This window comes from Phodopus roborovskii, unplaced genomic scaffold (assembly GCF_943737965.1).
Source record: "Phodopus roborovskii unplaced genomic scaffold, PHOROB, whole genome shotgun sequence".
NCBI classification, from domain to species: domain Eukaryota; kingdom Metazoa; phylum Chordata; class Mammalia; order Rodentia; family Cricetidae; genus Phodopus; species Phodopus roborovskii.
This window is the reverse complement of record NW_026126525.1, coordinates 4,995,194-5,012,835: the sequence shown is the minus strand read 5'-3', so window position 1 is coordinate 5,012,835 and position 17,642 is coordinate 4,995,194. Positions and strand designations below refer to the sequence as shown.

Genomic DNA, 17,642 nt, shown 5'->3' with positions numbered 1-17,642 from the left:
CTTTTACCTTTAAGGACCTGCTAGCAAACGCATGTGAAGAAAACTAAGCGCCTGCTAACAGGATTTAGACTGGAATTAACGCGGATCATGTGTCCATCCTGTTCCAGCTTTAGCGTCCCAAGGTCCTTGTCTTTCAAAGACACGGTTGGAGGCGGCGCCCTAGGGCATCAAAGGTTCTCTGTGGAACCTACGGTAGAACATTTTGTGAGATCCAAAGGCCCGAGTTTCCCCAGTACAGAACCTCGGTACGAGACTGAAACTATTGGCCAATTCATCCCGAGGCACCCGGGGAGGTACAGCACGGGCTGGAACGCGCAGCCAACGGGTCTGTCCTGACGAGCAAGTTTCTGCTTGGGGACGCCTGCGAAGCTCCGCCGCGCCATGGCGTGTCCAGCTGGGCCGAGTCCCTTGGAGGAGTCGGCTGAACCGGGTCTAGAGACCCTGCGCCGTCTACGGCTTCCCGTCGCTCGGGCTCGCCTACCCCGCTCCCAGCCCCAGGCCGGTCCCACCGCCCCGTCCCGGCTCGGCTCGCACCTTTCCGAGCCCCAACCTGCGCCCGGGCGGGGCCCGGAGAGTGACGTCACCGCCAGGGGCGTGGCCGGGGCACCGCAGTGCAGCGCGGAGGGGCGGGGCCTGCGGCGCGTGACCGTGCTGCGGGAGCTTGGCGGCGGGCGGGCCGACGGGCGAGCCGGGTGGCGCGGTCGCCAGGCGCGAGGGCGGGCCGGGCTGCTCCTCCGCCCTCGGGGGGGGGGGCTAGTGCGTGGAGCCGTGCACCTGGCAACGGCGCCGCGTCCCCGCCCGCGCCGCCCTGCACCCCCTGCCGGCGGCCTCGAGCGCTCGCTCGCTCGTTGATGCCGTTCTGGGGGTGACCCGGCGCGGCTCCGCGGTGGCGGGGCGCTAGACGACGCCAGCCCAGCCAGCGACGCGGGAGCGGGACATGCTGGAGCTGCGGCACCGCGGGGGCTGCCCCGGCCCCGGGGGAGCGGGGACACCGCCGCCCCGCGAGGGAGAGGCGGCCGGCGGCGACCACGAAACCGAGAGCACCAGCGACAAAGTGAGTGAGAGAGTGACGGGGCCCGGGCCGCGCCCCTGGAACTGGCGCGCCAAAGGGTCCCGTGTTTCCCCTCGGGCGTGCGTGCGAGTCCCGGGCCGCACTTGAAACTGGCTGCACCTGAGATGCTTCTCCCGACCCCCCACACCCCGCACCCCACACCCCGCCCCGAGTCAGGATGGAACCTGTCACCGCGGGCGGGCGTCTAGTGGCTGCCACCTCTCTTGCCTTGCATTGGTAGGGTGACAAAGTTGGGAGTAAACTTAAGACGGGCACCTTGGTTCTAGGCTGTCATTGGAGCCTGACGCGGACAGGCTGTGGAGCTACTCCAAGCTGCGCTTTCATTCCTCTGTTCTTTTTTTCACCACCACCTCCTAACTCCCCCCTCCCCTACCCTCACCCCTGGGCTGCTAGATTTAGGAGGGTGGAGGCTGCCGTAGTACTCAGGGCAGTTGTCACACCAGTGGTTTTCATCTAACCGGACAGTTCAATTCCAGACTTTTCACCCCCCACCCCCACACTTTTAATAGAATAGATTAACCTTGCTTCATATTTTAAAACACGCAGGTGCCTTGCCACTGTTATAGTTAAAGCTAGACAGAGTCAAGAGCTTAGGTGTGTTTCCTAATAGACTGACGCCAGTGAGAACTTTTGGAGGAAAACAAAATGCAGTTTTATGACCGTGTGCGATAGATTGGGACATTGGGCCAGAGAATACACTTACTGCAAAAGCTTATGTTTACAGAATTCCACTTTGCTGGGGAAACTCAAAACTTTTCGAATCATCCTTAGAATTCTTTTGTGGAAGATCACAGTGTGGTGGTGTTTGCCTGTAGTCCCAGCACTAGGGGGTAGGGAGAGGTGAAGGCTAAGAGATGATTCTCAGCTTTGTAGTAAGCTCAATGCTGGCACCGAGCTCAAACAAAAACAAAAAGGTGACTCTTTAAATTGTCTGGGGATGTCCCAAGGTCAAGTTCATTCCATTTCGGTAATGGAACCTAACTTCCCCATCTCTGCTTGTGCTATTCTGACACCCCTGGCTGCTTGAGTGTTGTCCACAAGCTTATGTTAATGAACTTGATGGAGCTCGAGTTACAAATCTTGCTACCATAACACGGAAGCAATAAATATGATGGTGACTTTAGGACCAAAAGTTTAGACTCAGTGAATTGATAACTTTCTTTCCTATTCTTGATCTCTATGAGGATAGAGTGAGAATATGTGCTAAGGACATATATAGACATATAAGGACATATAAGACAAAATATATTTTCTAGCTATAGAAGGTTGAAGACTGGAAGCAATGGGCTAAGAACAGGCTTCGTGAAAACTGCCTTGGAAACGAGACCAAAAATAGAATTAATTAGGTTGGGATTTTGTTTTAGCATTGGTATCCTTTGGAGTCAAGGAAATACCAACCTCCTCATGTTGACTTCCTTAACTGCAGAAAGCTAACTGGCTTTTATTAAGACAAAACATGTCCTGAAAACTGGAAACAGTGCATCAAATAACCTTTGGATTTATTTACTTACATTTTAAAACACCACAATGCATTTAAAATAGGAAGGACTTTGGTGTCATTTGACTCAGTGGAATCCTTATCCCCACCCCTACTTGTTTACCCCACTGGCCTGTGTGTTTATTTATAAATGCTGTGTTGTTAGCTATCATTGATACATACTTTGGTAGATAAAATGCATCCATCTGTAACTTGTTTCGTCATGATTTCTTAGACGAGGGTGAGCTTGTTCAAACTGTGCTGAGATATTCCTGTACTTCTAGAGTGCCCTCTCTAGGCGCCCTTGACTTGCCAGGCATTGAAGCCTTGAGCTGTATCCTCGGTCTGTCCTTCCTTATCTGGGTGTGTGTTTGAACACACCTATATTTCCAGGTCAAGGGCTATTTTTAAATGAGTTGCCTGTTGGAAGCTGGTTAATATTTGGTCTGTAGAAACTCTTTAAGTGCTATTATTTACTGCTCAAGAGCCAGTAAAGAAGGAAAAAAAAATACCTTTGAAATTAATTTAAGAAGTGGAGGAGGTGCTTTGCATCCTGCTATTAAATTACACTCCCTGCTGTGCTGTTTGGTAGCCTTTATAATGGTATTGTTAGTGTGACATTTTCATTGTTCAGGACCCTGAGACTTAAGCCCAGAGAAGGCTCTGTGTTCCATAGAATTAACATGAGAAAAAAGTGCTTTTTTATCACCAGGGAAATGTTCCAGGAGATGGTGGAGTAGTACCTGACCAAGTACTCTCTCAGCCCAGTTCCAACCCTAAATCAAGCCTTGTGTGGCTTAGATTCAGTAGACAGTGTGAAGGCCTAGGTAGCATTTGGAGGGCCTGAATGAACTCTGCTTGGAGACTGGAGAACTGTCAAGAGTACCTGAGGTTGAAGTAGGAAGTAAAGATGCCTGGGAATTCAGTCAAGTGGACAGGGTTAGGACAAGGTGAGTTAGGACAGTGGTTAGGGCAGGAATAGAACAGGGTTAGGACAGGAAAGGGGTTAGGACAGGGGTTAGTGCAGGGTTAGGGCAGGGGTTAGGGTTAGGACAGGGTTAGGGCAGGGGTTAGGACAGGGTGTTCTAGGCAAAGGACATGCAGAACTGCTTCATTCAGCGTTCTAGGGACAGAACACAGAAATGAGTTTAGAAATCCCAGAGCCTGCCTCTGTTTGGGAGGTGGGGTTGAGCACTGGAGAGCCTTATAGCCTTTGATGTTCCTCTTTATTCACAGATTCTGGGAAGCTACTGGTCTTGGCTTTGCTGTTGTTTTGGATATTGGTTTCCTTTGACTGTAATGTTTTCCTGTGTAGTCCCAGCTGAGCTGGAACCCACCATCCTTCTGTCTTTGACTCCCCTGTGCTGTGCTGGGGTTGTGGGTTGCATGTGTATCACCACACCTAGCTTTCCACTGGAAACCTCTGCAGTGACACTCTTAGCTCAAGAGCCATGGTCTGAAAAGTGCTGGAAGGGGGGAAATCCTGATAAGGAGGGGAATTGATAGGCTAAAAGTCAGTCTGGGGAGATGGTGTCCTACAGTGGAGAGAAGGCATATACCTTTCAAAAGATGGTGGTGGGACCATGTCTAGGGTGCTCATGGCAGGACTAGTGAGAGTGTCCATGTTAGAGAAGAGTTAGGGATGTAAGGAGTAACCACGATAAAGAACCCTGGGGCTAGAAGAGAATAGAAGAGGAGGGGTTGCTTGGAAGGTGTCCTCAGTAGCACTATAGACTACAGGCTGAGACACACAAGAGTTTAGCCAAAGATCTTAGTGGAAGTGAGGGGAGCACACTTGCTGTTGTTGTTGGGAAGTGGCAGTGTTTGGGTGTTAAGATAGGAGGACAGTCCCCTCAAGGCTCAGGGAGCTGTGCAGAGGAGGAGGTGGAAAGATTGTAAGAGCCAGAGGTGACAGATGACTCACGACAGGACTGATACACAGATGAACTCATTACAGAGCCTGCATAGGCCCAGGCAGGTGGAGTCCCAGCACTAAGAGAGGGGACGTGGACATGGGCTCCTACCCTAACCAAGAAGCTACATGCCACTGATACCTACTTGCAAAGGGAAGATCAGTTTTCTCCAATAGATTGTCCCTGGCTATATCAACCTTATCCCAGGGCTGGCCCAACACAAAGTGAACTCAGTGGTATATCTTGTTTCGTTTGCTTTTTTTGTTTTTAGAGAAAGGGAAAGAACATAAAGTTGGGTGGATAGGGAGGTGGGAAAGATCTGGGAGGAGTGGAGGGAGGGGAAACGTGATCAAAATATATTGTATGAATTTTTTTTTATTAACGAAAAAGAGGATGAGGGAAGATGTTCTTTTTTCAGTGGAGGGGAGAAGTTGGCAGGAGGTGAGGGGCTGACATGGATGGGTAGGCCTAAGCACTAGGCAGGAATGAGAGGAGAGTACAGGGGAGTCTACATATATGCCAGGAAAGGGGAAAAAAAGCAGAAAGAGAGGGTAGATCTAGAGCCATTTGAAAAGCAAAAGAGGGAAGATCTGGGTGTTTACCGTGGGCCCTCCACTTTCTCAGTCCAAAAGGGCCTTAGAACCGGTGAGCACTAAGGAATCTAAGAAACACATTAGCTTAAGCTAACACACTGGTAGTGTCATTTTTAAGGCTCTGGATGTTTAATGACCAGGGGGCAGCTAGTAGATCCATCAAAGCCAGTGCAGACTGTTTCACACCAAACCCGCACAGTTCCTAAGTTAGCCAAAAGTCACAGTGTTTGATGTTTGTAAGGAGGCCTAACTGAGTTCAGGGTCTGTCCCACCTTTTTTTTTTTTTTTTTTTTGACATGTTCCTCACACTGCTTTGGGAGTAGTAGCTGAGGGGAAAAGCAGTCAGCACTTCCTCAGTGGGAAGAACAGATGTGACAGAAACTGAGAACTGAGTTAAGGCATGCCTGTCAATGTAACTAACATAATACAACTGTGTGGCATTGGGCAAACAGCCGGAAGGGACTTAGAGGAAGGTCCGAGTCTCTGAACCGAATGCACTGCCCGTTAGTACTTCCTGTGGAACAGCTAGTGTGTCTGTCTTTCAGAAGTTCCCTCTCTGGGCCTCAGAGAAACCGGGCCTTCCTGAGCAAGTGCCTTCAGGAATATAAGCTATGCCACTAAAGTCAGTTCTGAAGTTACCCATATGCGAGGGTTGATACTAAAGTCTTTCTTATATTTGGGATTTCTAAAGAATGACCTGGTGTTACTGCATGAAGTTTTACATTTTGAGTCTTGACTGTAAGCAGTTCATCTTATTATTTTGAGAGATGGCCCATGGAATATTACCAGCTGTCTATAACAATCTATTCCACTAGAGTGGGCTTTCTGATGCAAGCAATCACTATTTCATGCATGTCATAAATGTACCAGGGGAAGGTGGAGCATTTTTCCTTTAAATTTTTTTCCTGTACACTTTAGAGGCCTTTTATTTTTGTATACCTGTTACTCACAGGGGACTTTTATTTTTGCATATCTGTTACTCACAGGGGATGGTCTCCAGAAGCTCAGGCCTCTTTTCATTGGTGCTTCTTTAGGTGAAGCTGGCTGGCTGGTTTGGCTGGCCAAACCTGGTGCTTCTTTGAGTGATCACCCTCCCTCACCAACTAGCGACACTCTCTTGTAGCACTCACTATGGCCAACAGTCATTCTGTTGTCAAGAATCTTGCTGTACTTTGCAGCAGCACTGAGTCTTCTTGGTGATGTTTATGGGGCACCCGTGTTAAGTATTCCCTGGCCCTCATTATCACAGTGTCACCCTTCATGTTCCCAGAGGCCACACATTCCCACTTCTTTCCCTTTGTGTTCGCCACTGTGGCAGTTTATTGGAAGATGACCATCCTGGCCAGAAGGGGGTGGGACAATTTAGTGTGGTCCTCTAGGAAATGATCTTGTAAAGATATTTTAACACTAATACATAATAATAGAGCATCATTACTCTTTATTTTTATGCTTTGACATATGTGCATTTTTGTAAGATAGATATTTACATATTCATAGATGACTCAGCTAAATAACATGGATCATCTGTGTCTGTTATCCCTTAACTATTCTGTATTAGAAAATACTGCATATAAATATGTATACACACACACACACACACACACACACACACACACACACACACACACACACACACACGGTTTTTCAACACAGGGTTTCTCTATATTGCTTTGGAACCTGTCCTGGAGCTAGTTCTGTGGACCAGGCTAGTCTCAAATTCCCAGAAATTTGCCTGCCTCTGTCTCCCGAGTGCTGGGACTAAAGGCATGTACCACCAACACCCATCACTTAAAAATATTTCAAGTCAGTGCAATGAAATGGGCCATTTGGAATCTTTTACCAGTTTTCTGAGACTTGACTTGGTTTTGTGCCTTGGGAAAATGATTGTTAGGTGCCCCTCTAAGCAAGGGTCAGACCAGATAGATGCCTTTCAAGGCTGACATGTACAGTGGCCAAGGGTGGCTTGTTCCTGTGTAAAATACCAGGTAGGAAAATTGCTGGGAGAGGTCATTTTAGATGGCAAGTTCCATAGTAGATAGAAGTGCCTTTGAGGATGGACAGCCCTGCATTTCTCAGAGTAACCACCTCATGGATTTCTCTTTCGATTCTGTCCATTGTGGTCTCTTTCAATCAGATCTCAGTATGGTGTGTGTGTCCTGAACTCCAAGAGGACCAGTTAATTTGGATCATTCCTGAAAGGTGCTGCCATTAGTTGTCATGCTTTTTTTTTTTTTTTTTTTTTTTTTTTTTTAACCCACAGAGGGGTCAGATTTATTTTCCTAGTAATTGTTAACTATCAGCTTAACACTTTGTCAGAACTACCAAGAATTAAACTTTGTTTTTAATACGACATTGCAATGCACAGAATGGGAGCTCACGGTGCTCTGTGATCATATTTATCTTAAATGTTTTGTGAACCTGAAGGTGCTTCTTGGCTGTGGTGATGGTCCTTTTGTGTGTCAAGACTCTTAGCTGGATGTGGGGTGCCGAAGCTCATTCACATAATCATCTACCTGGCCCAGAAGGCACCAAACCCATTGACATTAAGATAAGGGCTCACTGCCATGCCATCTGGTGCTGTGGGCCAGTAAATATTTATTAAGCTCATCTTGAACTTAACATTTCACCTCAATATGTAGAAATACAGATGAAGAAACAAGATAGACCTGGGGCTCTTTCCTGGATGTGGTTTTTATTTTCTTTCACCTACTTACCACCAGGTGGACCCTTTTAGCAGCTATATCCTATAGGATGGTGTGCTAGGGCAGACCAATGCATGCAGAGTCCAGTGCATGCAGAATCCAGTGCATAGGGAGTCCAGTGCATGCAGATTCCAGTGCATGCGGAGTCCAATGCACGCAGAGTTCAGTGCTTGTGGAGGCCAATGCATGTGGAATCCAGTGCATGCAGACTCCAGTGCATGCAAAGTCCAGTGCATGCGGAGTCCAGTGCATGAAAAGTCCAGTGCATGGGAAGTCCAGTGCATGTGGTGTCCAGTGTGGAGTTCAGTTTGTGCGGGGTCCAGTGCATGCAGAGTCTAGTGCATGTGGAGTAGTGCATGAAGAGTCTAGTGCATGGGGAGTCCAGTGCATGTGGTGTCTGGTGTGAAGTCCAGTACATGGGGGTTCCAGTGCATATAGAGTCCAGTGCATGTGGAGTCCAGTACAAGCGGAGTCCAGTGCATGTGCTGTCTGGTGTAGAGTCCAGTGCATGTGGTGTCCGGTGTGGAGTCCATTGCATGCGGAGTCTGGCACATGTGGTATTCCCTGGAATTCGGCATACAGTACTCCTGTTTGCACTACATTTAATAAATACAAGATTGATGCCTGGCACCTTCCAGCTACTCACCTGCGTGACTTTCCTTATTCCTTTCCTGATGGATTTACCACATGTTTACATCCTGGAACAGTGTGTTGTTTAGTTTTATACCTCCCCCAGATTTATACACGAGCATCATCAATATCCAGCCCTTAATTTTAAATAATATAATACTCTGCTAAGGCAAATATTTGTTGGTGAATGGTAAGTTACGAATACTCTGGACACTCGCCCAGCAGGGCCACACATCTTTTCTTTCTCTTCTGCTTTCTTTTTGACAGTGACTTGAGTAGCTCAATCTGGCCTTGAACTTGCTGTGTAACAGGGATGACCATTACTTCTGATCCTCTGGCCTCTGCCTACTGAGTGCTGGGATGAATGCCTATCTAAGCATGTACCTCTTACAGACACTTTCCTACATAGCCACAAGAGTGTTACACAAGTTTAAAAATGAACAGGTCTGTGTAACTGGTTACAGTGCACACCCTCACACTCCCAACTAGCTGGGAGGTGGAGACGAGAGGATCACTAAGCCCAGGCATACAGGAGCAGTCTGGGCAACCAGACCCATCTTTAAAAAAAAGAGATTCCATATGCTAATTGTCTAATTGTTCCCAATACTTCTTTCAGGGCCTCCCCTCCCCCAAGTCAGGCTCCTAGCAGGAAAGTACTTTGAGAGTAGGTATAGCTAGCTATTCTTGGTTGATTTACTGTTTTTTGTTGGTTTGTTTTTTATTTTTTCATGGGGTAAGACAGTGTAGCAGTGAGAAAATGGTGACATCTCTGAAGAAACATTACTAAAAACTCAGGTGAAGTGCACATTTGCAACCATAATTGTAATTAGAATTTGAATGAAACCCATCAGCTGTCTGAGTTGCTCTAAGCCATCCTATTCCTTTATCCTTTAAGGGATCTTTAGTTCTAATTTGGGGCTTGAGACTTACATAAATGACACCATTAGACATAGTGTAAATTTAAGAATGACGTGTCTCCAGGGAAAGGTTACATCGAGCCAGAACTGCAGGGACAGGACCTGAGACTAGGTGGGGTGTGAGTACGGCCTGTGGCATTTTCCACAGCTGAAGATGGCAAGAGCAGTGGTGTGGCCACCTGGGAGGCTTGACTTTGTCTTGTCTGTCGCAGAGGTGGCCATCACCAGCCCCTCAGCATATAGAGTCCTCAGGTGCAAGCAAAGCCCTGGTGGGTGGAACTCTGGCAGGTGAAGAGGCCAGAGAATTGAATGAGGTAAACTCTGGCAGAGAGGCGGGTTGCTGGAAGGGTTCCCAATGCATGCTGTGGGTGCTTTTTGGGATCTCATTTCTGATAACTTCTATATCGTATCACTGCAAACAGTGGCTTAGAACAACACAGAATTACTGTCTTACAGTTTTGTAATCAGTTCATTGAAATGAGCCTCACCGACTGAATTCAGGGTGCCAGCAGGGCTGCTGTTTCCCCGAGGCCTTTAAGGGAAGTCCTATATCCATGCCTTCGTGTGCCTCAGTCTTCCTGCATACAGTGGCTTGTGGTTCCTTTCTCCATCTTCAAAACCAGTTGTATACTAACTACATACTCTCCCCTTGGGATTATATGCAGCCCACCTGGACAGTCCAGGGTAACCTCTCCGTCTCAAGGTTGGTTGCCTGACGATTGTCATCGCTGTATTTCTTCCTTACACTGTAACGTAACATTGTCACAAGCTTTAGGACGCAGATGGCTGAAAGGTGAGTCTCTGTGTAACTCTGAACTGTGCTTAGCTCTGTGGGTTCAGCGACATCTCTTTGGGACTGCATGTTGATGGACCATACCCTTCATGCCTGGTCCCCACCCTTGTTCCGATCTTCTCAGTGTTCGCTGTTGGGAGGGATCTTAGCCCTCTCTGTGTCATTCTTTCCAGGCTCTCCAGTAATACTCACTAAGTTGGACACATTTAAAGTGCTGTGTTGTTAGTTCAAGTTGCTATACAGAATGCCACAGACTAGCCAGTTTAAATAACAGGGATTTATTTCTCACAGTTCTGAGGCTGGAAGTCCAAAGTGGAGGTTGTGGCTGCCTTGGTCCTGGATGAGGATGCTGTTGCAAATTTTAGAAGGCACCAGCTTTATTTGTATGCAGAGAGAGGGAACGTCTGTCCGTCTGTCCGTGTCCTGTGAGGGTACTAGTTCCAGTCTCCACCCTGTGACCTCTCAGGATTATCTCATTGGAGACTGGCAACAGGGTATGACTTGGATGTGGGGGAGGGGGGAAAAGAGACAAATATCCATAGCAGGTGCAGTTGGTTGTGCTCATCCCCCGGGGCTGCTGTTGATGTGTTTTCTAATACTATAAGTTAAGTTTACAGAAATGGAGTGCTATACAGGCATGCACTCATACATATTTCATCTGGCCCTTTATTTTTTAATTTTTTAAAGAGGAACTTATGTCACTATGTGGTTAGGGTGACCTTGAACCCCTGGTTCTCCCTAGGGTTATAGGCATGTCACCACACCTGGATATCAGGCCTTTTTATTTACTACAAGTATTTTAAAGACACATCTGTACATCCCATGTAGCAGTAGTTCATTTGGAGAGAGAGAGAGCATGCACACTTCCCTGTATGGCATAACATAGTCTGCCCATTTCACAGTGGGATGTTGGGTTGTCTCCTGTTTGGCACTACTACAAATACAGCTGCCATGTATTTATGTATACAGCTACATACAATAGATATCTGCTTTCATCTTTCTTGAGGAAAGGCCTAGGGATAAAATGGCTGGGTCCTCTGGAGAATATACATTTAATTTTCCAAGAAACTGGCAAGTTGTTTTTCCAAGTAGTTATTCTGTTTTACACTCCCACCAGCAGCTTCACGGGTCAGAACTTCACAGTTTCCAACACCTGGTGTGGTGTGTGTACACATGTATGAGTGTATATATGTGTGTTAGTGTGTATATACTTGTGTGTATATACTTGTGTGTGCATGAGTGTGTGTGTGCGTGTGTGTATTTGGATCTCTGTGTTTTGTGTGTGTGTGTGTGTGTGTGTTTGGGTCTCTGTGTTGCTCAGACTCACAGTGCTCCCATCACGGCCTGCTGGGACTTGGTTGGTGTGTCCCATGCCTGTGTCACTTGCAGGTTCTGACTTTTTTCTCCCTAATGAGTAATAATAGTGAGCATCTTCCCTTGTGCTATTCGCCATCTGTGTGTTGTCGTTGGCAGAGAGTGTCTGCTAAAATATTTGCTCATTGTTTTTGCTTGTTGATTGTTCTGACTGAACTCTGAGAGTCTTTTATGTGTTCTTGTTGTCAGACCATCACCAGCTGTGAGATTTTGACATGATTGACAGGTACCTGCTCCTTGTCTAGTTGTCAGGCCATCATTTGTGGTGTGATTGACAGGTGCCCTCTCCTAGTCTTTGGCTTGTCTGATTCTTTTAGCAGCATTTTTCAAAAATAATTTAGTGAATTTTGTTTTCTTCATTATTTTATGGATCATGCTTTTGTTATCATATTTAAGAAAAATCTTTAGGGGGAAAAAAAAATCCAAGTCTTTGGGACCTAATCCAAGGTTAGGGACTTTCTGGAATTTTAAAAATTCTTTGACCCATTGTTACTTAGGTTTTGTATGTGTTGTGAAATCTGGGCAAAGAGTTCCCTTTTTTGTAGTTATTGCAGCCCCCTCCTATTGCACTGTTTTTACAGTATTGTTGAGAATCAGATGAGCATGTGTGTACAGGGTTACTTCTGGATGACAGTGGCTTTACAAGAACTCTTGCAAACCAGCAGTGATTTTTTTTTTTTTTAGCTTCATTCCTTCAAGGTTGCCTTGACTCTTCTTGTCCTTTGCAATTTCCCATGCATTTAAAAGGTAGCATAAATTTCTGTTTTTAAGATCTGCCTGTTAGGCTGCCTCCAGGCGAGGTGTTAGTGTGCAGAATAATTTGGGAGCATACCTAGAGCTGGGTAAACTGGGTGCTTTGCTTAGCATCTCAGCCTAAATTTTCTCACTTATGAAACGGAAGTGATTATTTCCTTGTTGATTGTACAAATAAGTGAATTGATATCTAGGAAGCATCTTGTTCTGAGTTCTAGAATCAGTTTCCCCATAGGAGCTTCATTCAGCTCAGACATCATGAGCAGACAGTTTTTATTCCGGCTTTGTAATCCTCATTCATTTGGACTTAGAAGTCCTCATTCCACCTAAGTACAGCATAGGTCCCTATAGTGAGAGCAGGTGAGAACTTATTTCAGCAGAGCCAGCAGAATTGTTTCATTCAGCATGGACTTGCTCAGTGCCAGCTCCTTGGAGTGGGCAGTGCTGCCTGTGGTTAGCATTTTCACCCCACAAAGGGTGTGGACTGGTCACAAATACAGACTAGCAGACAGGTCATTGTAGTAAAGAGACTTCTGGAAGCATATTGAAGAGTAACTGACCTGGAGCTGCGAGTCAGAGAAGATGAGAGGCTAACGAAGTGGCCTTGATGGTGAGCTCAGACCATGGCCCTGCAGGAGAGGGGCTGAGGAATGGGCAGGAGGTTAGAAACAGAACCCGTGGATGAGAGAGGGCTGTGGCTTTACACTTTGTACAGAGAATAAGCAGGAAAGAGGGAAGACACTTTGTAAAAGGTGGAGTATAAGGAGGAGGTCCGAAAGATAAGGGCCCCCTCGTAGGAACAGCCAAAATACCACCAAGTGATTTGGCTTCAACCTGGTGGTTTTCGGCATAGGAGTAGTAAGATCAGATTTGTGGCTTTGTAAAATTGTCTTGGCGGCAGTGGGTTCTAGTGGGCAGGATAGGAGGCTGAGGCATGGGGAAGAAGGTGATGCTCAGCAGGGTGATGGAAGGAAAGCTAGAAGAGAGGCTTGCTACAGTGAGTGTGTGGACAAAGGGAAATGCTCCCCAGAAGTGATGCCCAGTTGTTTCCTTTTTTCTCTTTTCTTTTCTTTTCTTTCCTTTTCTCTTCCTTCCTCCCTCCCTCCCTCCCTCCCTCCCTTTCTTTCTTTTTCTTTTTCTTTTCAAAACAGGGTTTCTTTGTAACAGACTTGGCTGTCTTGGAACCTGCTCTGTAACAGGCTGGTCTTAACTCACAGAGACCTGCCTGCCTCTGCCTCCTCAGTGCTGGGGTTAAAGGCATGCACCACCATTGCCTGGCTGCCCAGATTTTTGTGTAGTTTACTTTTATTATTTGTGCTTGCAAGCAGTGACAGTCTCGGAGCCATCTTGCTGTGCAGATGCTGAGTTCCGGACTGGACCGATAGGCTCACTGGTTTAGCTGTGGCTTCTTCTCCAGAGTAGAAAACAGGCTTGGTGGAAGAGCCAGGTCAGCATACTCAGTGGTTTCCATGGAAACATACCTGGACATGGCAGATTGGGAGCTAGAAGTACATACAAGTCCATGAAGGGAAACGGCGTAGGCTTTGGAATCAGGGGCCCATGATGGGAAGATATTGGAGAACCATCTTTAAACCACGGGCTTGGCAAAAAGCAGTGGTGACTTTGCTTTTCAAAATGGTTTGGATCTACCCAGCATGCATCAGTGCTTAGTGGCTGCTTGGTCATTTGAAGTGATCCTTTGTCCATTCACCTTTCATGTCTGCTGTCTTTTGTAGCACAGGATCCATACTGGGATTTGGTTCTGGTGTTGGAGTAATGCTGCCATGTTTGGGAATTACCTTTGATTATTTATTTAGGATGAAATTAAATAAGCCAAATTAAGTCTTCAATTTTAAATTGTATTTCTCTAAAGGAAGAAAGATAAGACCCAGAATTTGGGGACTGTGACCAAGAACATGGCAGCATAGAGGATGCAGTGTTCAGTTTCATTCCTGTTTCTGTGAAGAAAAAATTTTTGATACTAAGCAATGTTGCTAAGAGAAAGTTTATTTTAGTTTGGAATTCTCAAGTCCATCCCTGGCAGGGAGATCACAGAGGCTGGGGTCCTAGACAGCTAGCTACACACATACACAGTCAAGAGCAAAGAGAAATAAATGCACCCATGCTGGCTGCCTGCTTGCTGGCTAGCTTTACTCTCAGACAGTTCAGAACTGTTGTATTGCTGTGATGAAAACCATGACCAGGGAAACTTATAAAAGGAAACGTTTAATTGGGGGCTCCAGTACAGCTTCAGAGGGTGAGTCTCCGATGGCTATGGTGTGGAGCCATCAGGCAAGGCAATGGCTCTGCAGCAGGAGCTGAAAACGTTATGTCCTGATCATCAGGCAGCAGGCAGAGAAGAGAGAGTGAGGCTGAGCCCGGCATGGGCTTTTGAAACCTCAAAGCCCACCCCAGTGATACAACACCTCAAACAAGGTCTTACCTCCTAACCCTTCCCAAACAGTTCCACCACCTGGCGACCAAGCATGTGCACATATGAGCCTGTGGGGAGCATTTTCACTCCACCACAAGGACTACCCCAGGGAATGGTGCTGCCTGCAATGGTCTAGGTTCTTCCGTATGAACCAGCATTGAGAAAGGTCCCCACTGACATGCCCGCGGGCCAGTCTGATCTAGGTAATTCCTCATGTGCACTCCCTTCCCAGGTCATTCCAGGTTGACTAAAGTGACAGTTAAAACTAGCCAGCACAGGAGGTAAGGCTTGAGCACAGTTCTGCTGATGTCACCTATACTTGGAAGTGGTTTGCAAAAACCACTGATTTGAAGAAAACAACTTGAATTTCTGCCCAGGGGTTTTATTTCCAAGTAGAAACTGAAGGCTTCATTCCCTTGGGGTGTGTGTGTGGGGGGGGGCACACGACACTGGTCTTGCAGCACACTGATCGTTTGAGTTGAGGTAGGATGGATCCTGGGCTCCTGATCCCTGATCTTGTGCTCTCTTGGTGTCTTGGTGACATCTTGGCTTTGTCACCGTCCACATTTCTGCCCTTCCACCTCTCACGATCACTGAAGTCAGAAGAAGTATCAAGAAAACTCAGTGCTGTGTTCCACGTTGAGGGGTCAGGTGACCTGGCCTGCTGACCACCTGTACTGAGAAACTCTGGGCTGACGTCAGCCTGCCTGTTACCAGCTAGCATTTCTCAGTTGAAGCTGTTCTGGGATCACATCTGTCTCATTGTTATAGTGACATTTTATTTGGAAAGCCACCTGAGGGAGTGGGAGGCTTGATTTAATCCTAATAGCTCACCACTTGTGTGAATTTGCTAGACCCTCAGCATCATATTAAATGCTTCCTCTTCAGATGTAGGTGCAGTTAAAACAGCCAAAGCTTTGTAGCCGATCAAGGTTGAGTTTGGGTTGAGGTTCCTGGAAGTTGTTTCCTAGCCCTCTGCCCAGTGCCCATCCTTGTCTGTTGGGAATGTGCCTCCTGGCTGGACTTGGCTGCCTTTAGTTCTCACATCTGCGAATCACTTTCCTTACTGATGGTTGTTGGTTTTGGGAGCATAGAGGGCTAGGAGGAAGCAGTGTAGATGAGGGAAGGACATGTCAAAATGAACAGCAGATGCCATGTCTGCTCTTATGAATGCCTTGGCCATTCTATCCTGAAAGTTCTAGCCTCTGTCATAGAGACCCAACGCTCACAGGGCCTACAGCATGCACCGCACACTCACACACGTGCACACACGCGCACACACATGCACACACACACACACACACCATACAGTGCTTGCATATGTGCCCTCTTTTTAAAGTTTATTATTTTTTCTTATTTTACATATCAATCCCAGTTCCCTCTCCCTCCCTCCTTCCCTCCCATACCCCCAAACCCCCTCCCATCCCAACCCCCCATTTCACAGGGAGGGCGATGCCTTCCAGGAGGGGTCATCAAAATCTGTCAAGTCATTTGGTGTAGGGCCTTGGCCCTCCCTTCTGCCTCTAGGCTAAGGTAATATCCCTCCTTGGGGAATGTGCCCTCTTAAAAGTTGGCTTAGGCATCAAAAACTTAAATCTGACAACTGAAAAAAACCCTGTGATCACATCCATCTGTTGGGGAAATACAGTGTCCATTTGACCTTCTTCCCTGGGACCTAATAAAAATGATGGACGCTAAAATCCATATCGATACAGCCAAGCAGGAGAGCCTCTCCTTGTTGATGCTGGGATGTTAGTCAAACACAATCAGACTAAAATGCTTGGTAAAAAGTACAGAAATAGCCCTGTTCTCCCAGTTGAGGCAAACAATAAATACTGGTTCTGTCATTAAACATCAGACTTAAGGAGTAATCTGAGCCGTTCATATGCCTTTTGTGTAAGGTAATCCTTTAGTCTGGAATTTTACCAAAGATAACAAAGATTACTTAGCTAGAAACTATGGCAGCTTGGGCATTCAGTGTAGGCCAATAGTAGTGTCTTTGTCTTATGTTAGGCAACTAAGTTTTGGCATATAGAGCTTTAAGAGAATGCATCGGCAAGCATGTGCTGTTTAAAAGAATACTTTGCCTCAGGAGTGATAATACACAACCAGAAGCCAGTATTGGTAAGCCAAAGTGGGATGGGTCAGGGGGCAAGAACCACAGGGGCAACATAGTGAGTTCCAGGCTGGCCCCTGGACCTCTCTGAGGCCCCATCTCAAAATAAACATACATACATACATACATACATACATACATACATACATACTTTACAAACAGCTCTTCTTTTTAATTTTAGGAAACAGATATTGATGACAGGTATGGAGATCTCGATGCCAGAGGAGATTCTGATGTTCCTGAGATGCCGCCATCCTCAGACAGGACCCCCGAGATCCTCAAGAAAGCCCTTTCGGGACTGTCTTCCAGGTACGATGGGTGAGAACAGGTCCATCTTGCTGCCTGGCACATTTACACACTTCAAGGTTATCCTGGTGCATCCATGCATCCTGTCTGGCTTTTGTGGGTTTGGGACCATGTGAGAAGAAGTCAGTAATGAAAGACAATCTGAGTGCTTATTAGTGCCTTTATTTAACTGTCAGACCATATGCAGTGTGAGAAAACCAAGTCTGATAGGTTGACTGGTAAAGATTACAGGAACAAACCAGGTTCCTAGATTTTCTGGTGTTGCAATGTTTCATAATGAAAATCATATATTGTGTGTTCTTCAAATGCCAGGAAAAAAAGAAGTAATTTTTTTATCATTTTCTTTGATGGTTGTTTTGTGTGGGTGGGGGGAGTGTACATATGTGAATCCATATGATGTATGTACATGTTCTTGTGGGTGTGTTCATGTGTGTGCATGCACAGGTCAGAGGTCAGCATCAGGTGTCTTCCTTAATCTGCTCTCTAGTTATTTTTTGAGATGAGGTCTCTCGTAGAGCTTGGGGCTCATTGATTTGGCTGGGACGGCTGCCCCTCCGGCCCC

At 46.6% G+C, this 17,642-nt stretch overlaps 1 protein-coding gene across 1 annotated transcript in view; it reads left to right on the top strand.

The window, feature by feature from the left end:
• Positions 1-646: 646 nt before the first annotated feature.
• Cds1 (CDP-diacylglycerol synthase 1) overlaps positions 647-17,642 on the top strand; it is a 59,147-nt gene continuing 42,151 nt past the window's right edge. The window contains exons 1-2 of the mRNA XM_051198643.1: positions 647-1,054; positions 16,956-17,083. Coding sequence (XP_051054600.1) covers positions 938-1,054; positions 16,956-17,083 — 245 coding nt within the window. The 5' untranslated portion in view covers positions 647-937. The remainder of the gene's footprint in view (positions 1,055-16,955; positions 17,084-17,642) is intronic.